General features: G+C 55.1%; 1 protein-coding gene across 1 annotated transcript; it reads left to right on the top strand.

Annotated features, from left to right (window-relative positions):
• Positions 1 to 1,104: 1,104 nt before the first annotated feature.
• Positions 1,105 to 1,911, top strand: LOC147960307 (uncharacterized). The gene has a single exon (XM_087533267.1). The coding sequence runs from the start codon at positions 1,105 to 1,107 to the stop codon at positions 1,909 to 1,911; it is 807 nt and encodes a 268-aa protein (XP_087389393.1).
• The last annotated feature ends 2,499 nt before the right edge of the window (positions 1,912 to 4,410 follow it).

Genomic DNA, 4,410 nt, shown 5'->3' with positions numbered 1-4,410 from the left:
CCGCGTCAAGACATGGCCGTTGTCCCCGCCAGCTAGTACGGGCACCTCGTCCAGCCGGCGTCCCCGCCGAGCCATTTCAAGCACGACAAAGAGCTAGTCTGCGAGTCCGGGGCTAGTGGCGCCCAATGAAGAAGGAGGAGGAGGCTCTCGCGCTGACGATAGCCAACACGTGCGACCTCCTCGTATACTACCTCGGATGTGGCGGCGGCGTCGCCTCCTCGCGCAATAGGACGACAACTGATAGGGCGGCATTCTGGAGGAGCACCGGAGAAGTGCAACGCGATGTGCCATTCGTTCTTCGCGACGTCGGACGTGGTGCTAGACTGGGTGCGCGCCGAAATAGACCTTGCGTTGACCTGGGCCAAGGATTTGTCCAGGATCACCACATGGTGCTGGAATGGGACACTGGGTGCACGCCAAAACAGACCATGCGTTGACCTGGGTCGAGGATCTGTCCAGGATCATCATGTTGACGTGTAATATAAGACTAGCTTAAATTTTGTTTGATTTTCATGAATTTCATCTGTTTGTCAATTATCGGTTTAAAATATGGGCGGATGTTTGATGTATAAGGTTGGATTGCCTCTCCTCATGTAGCGTTGGTGGATGTTTGTATTGTATGTTTTGATGGACGACGTTGGATCATTCTTCATTCACCTTGACTGTTGAATATATTGTGCATGTATATTGTGTCGTAGGCCCACCTCCTAGCTTTCTTGTATAGTTGAGGTTGTGGCCCTAGTCTTGTACACCATATACACGTGCCTAGTCCACCCGATCAATGCATTGAGAGTTGCACGGCCCAAACCTCTTCTACATGCTATCTATCACAGGACAATTCTGACCTATCCCTAGCCGCCGCCGCCGCACCTCCCTTGCGCCGCCGCCGCCGCTACCCCGTGTCGCCACCCCCAACCGCTGCTACTAGCTGCTGCCGCTGCCCCTGCCCCCCTCTCGCTTCTGCCAACAGTCGCCGCCTCCCATCCTCCCTCTGTCGCCGCCTCTCCCACCAGCCGCCACCTGCTGCCGCCGCCGCCGCTTCGTCCCCCCGCCATCGTGCGTCGCAGCCCCACCCCTCTCCTACCCGCAACCCTAGCCGCCGCCATGAGCTCCTCCGTATCAACCGCCTCCAACCCCTTTGCCGGTCTGGATGTCACCCTTGTTCATGATCACAACATCCACGAGCGCGTCCTGGTAATCCTTGATGAATCCACCGCCTCCTACTCCGCTTGGAAGCTGTATTTCTCCTTAGTGTTTCGCGAGTACTTGCTCCATGGTCACATTGATGGCCCCGTGGACTCTAGCCTCATGGTGAATGACGAGGAGTGGTTGATCCTCGATGCCACCATCATCCACTGGTTCTACCTCACCATATCCAAGGACCTCTTCCACACAGTGGTGGATGACGACAACGATGCCTACGCCGTCTGGGCCAAGCTCAACGGCCTCTTCACCGACAACAAGCCCCAACACAAGGTTCTCCTCTACGGCGAGTTTTATGGGTGCCAACAGTTTGACTCATCCATTGATGACTTTTTCATGCGCCTCAAGAAGCACGCCGACGAGCTCTGTGATCTCGGCGAGACAGTCGGTGACGAGCTCCTCATCAGCACCCTCACTGTCGGTCTCAACGAGAACTCTGGGAAAGCCGCCTCCAACCTTACTCTCATCCCCGAGCTAACCTTCGCCAAGGTGGTGGCGTACCTCAAGCTGGAGGAGAGGCGGATGAAGATGGCCCGGACTCGGGCCACACACACCGTCCTCACCGCCGGCACCCGTGGGGGCCCGGCGCCGCCTCAGCTGTGTCCCGCGCCGACCCTCCCACCACCGCCAGCCTACCCGCAGGCCCCGACCCCCTTCCTGCCACCCCCACCGTCTACTAATGGGGGTTGCCGCAGCGGCCACAAGTAGCAGCAGGCCCCCGGCGCCCAGGGAGGCGCCGCCCGCCCTCAGCGGCAGCTTTGGCCCGCCCCGTGTTATGCCGGTCAGAATTCCTGGACCGGCGTTGTGCATGCCTATTCCATGTCGGTTCCTCATGCTCCTGCCCCTGGCATCCTCGGCGCGAGGCCTCCCTCGCATCAGGCGTTTTACGCTACGCCACAGCCCTAGCGGCTCCCTATGGGCCTCTCTCCTACGGGCAGCTGCTGCAGCCAGGAGGGCTGCCGCTACTGCCCCTGACGGCCCCTGACGGCCCCGCTGCAGCCGTCGAGTTCCCCACTTCCTCCCGCCTTGCACTCTGCTCCCACTCTGTCCACCTACACCGGCGGTGGCGACTAGTACATGGACATGGGAGCTACCACGCATATGGCTGGCCATCCCGGTAACCTCCACACCTCCTATCCTATCCACACTTCCACTCACTTCCCATTACTCACATAGGACATGCATCTTTTTTGTCTACGTCTACTCCATTGTCATTATCTAACATCTTAGTTTCTCCTGATCTTATTAAAAATCTTGTTTCTCTTCTTTCTTTTACACATGAAATCCTGTTACCGTTGACTTTGACAAGTGTGGTTTTTCTGTCAAGGACGCTCGTACCCGGATGGTGCTCCACCGATGTGACAACTGTGACAAGCTCTACCCGTCCATTCCACCACCACCACCACCCCCACCGCTCCTATTGCCCTCGCCACCGGTGTGGACCTTTGGCACGCTCGCTTGGGTCATCCCAACCCTGCCACCCTTTGTCATATACTTCGGAGTTTTTCATTCACGTGTAATAAGATCGACGATCACTCTTGTCATGCTTGTCGCCTCAGCAAACATGCTCGTCTTCCATTTAGGGCTTCTTCTCATGTTGCATCGTACCCATTTGAGTTAATTCATAGTGATGTGTGGACCTCTCCAGTTGCAAGTAATACAGGCTATCTTTACTATCTTGTCATTCTTGATGATTTTTCGCACTATGTGTGGACCTTCCTGTTGCGGAGTAAGTCCCATGTTATTTCCGCTCTTGCCGCATCTTACTACTATGTTTTCACGTAGTTTGGGCGTCACATTCTTGCGTTCCAAACAGATAACAGGAAGGAGCTCGACAACTTAGCTGTTCGTACTCTCCTCATCACACATGGCATGACTTTTTTGTCTCACTTGCCCATACACTTCACAACAGAACGGTCACGCGGAATGCGTTCTTTGCACTCTTAATGACTGCGTTCGTACCCTTCTCTTTCATGCCAATGTGCCTCCATGCTTTTGGCTTGACGCTCTGCCACCGCATCACTCCTCATCAACCTTCGCCCCCGCCGTACTCGCGGGAACTTTGCACCCCATCATCTTCTCTTCGGAACACCGTCGTCTTATGACAAGCTTCGCATTTTTGGCTGTCTCTGCTATCCTAGCATCGCCGCTACCGTGCCTCATAAGCTTGCACCTCGCTCCGTCGCTTGCATCTTCCTCGGCTACCCACCTAACACCAAAGGATACCGTTGCTACGATCCCGTCTCACACTGTGTATTCACCTCACGACACCTTTACTTTGATGAGAAGGTGTTTCTGTTTCAGCAGGTACCCCTCATTGTTTCATCGCCGCTAGCCACCAGCAACCCTCCAGCGATCCCATCAGGTGGACAGCCCCGCTCGGTCCTCGGACCGCCCCCGGGCTTGGGCGCTCCTCGTGCCGAGGGACAAGCTGTGCCCCTGCACTAGGTCGCGTCCCCTCGCCTCCATCGGAGGCCTCTGCGCCTCCTCGCCGCCTTCGTCGGGCACTCCGGCGTCGGCCGCCTCGTCGGCATCTTCGCTGGCGCCCTCGTCGACATCTTCATCGGCGCCCTCACCGGCCCCGGCACCGGCTGCCTCGGCCTCGGGCGCAACCTCCGTCGGGGGCTGCCCCCTCGAACAGGCCCGCCTCCTCGGCCTCTGATAACCCACAAGTATAGGGGATCGCAACATCTTTCGAGGGTAGAGTATTCAACCCAAATTTATTGATTCGACACAAGGGGAGCCAAAGAATATCCTCACGTATTAGCATCTGAGTTGTCAATTCAACAACACCTGGAAACTTAGTATCTGCAGCAAAGTGTTTAGTAGCAAAGTAATATGATAGTGGTGGTAGCGGTAACAAAAGTAAAGACAACAAAAGTAATGTTTTTGGTATTTTGTAGTGATTATAACAGTAGCAGCGGGAAAGTAAATAAGCGAGAACCAGTATATGGAAAACTCGTAGGCACCGGATCAGTGATGGATAATTATGCCAGATGCGGTTCATCATGTAACAGTCATAACATAGGGTGACACAGAACTAGCTCCAATTCATCAATGTAATGTAGGCATGTATTCCGTATATAGTCATACGTGCTTATGGAAAAGAACTTGCATGACATCTTTTGTCCTACCCTCCCGTGGCAGCGGGGTCCTATTGGAAACTAAGGGATATTAAGGCCTCCTTTTAATAGAGAACCGGAACAA

This window comes from Triticum urartu, chromosome 7A (genome assembly GCF_056163025.1).
Source record: "Triticum urartu cultivar PI428250 chromosome 7A, HENAU_Tu73, whole genome shotgun sequence".
NCBI lineage: Eukaryota > Viridiplantae > Streptophyta > Magnoliopsida > Poales > Poaceae > Triticum > Triticum urartu.
This window is presented reverse-complemented; position numbering and strand designations above follow the sequence as displayed.

Coding starts and splice junctions, on each gene's coding strand:
- LOC147960307 (XM_087533267.1), top strand. CDS start 1,105: ATGAGCTCCTCCGTATCAACCGCCTCCAACCCCTTTGCCGGTCTGGAT.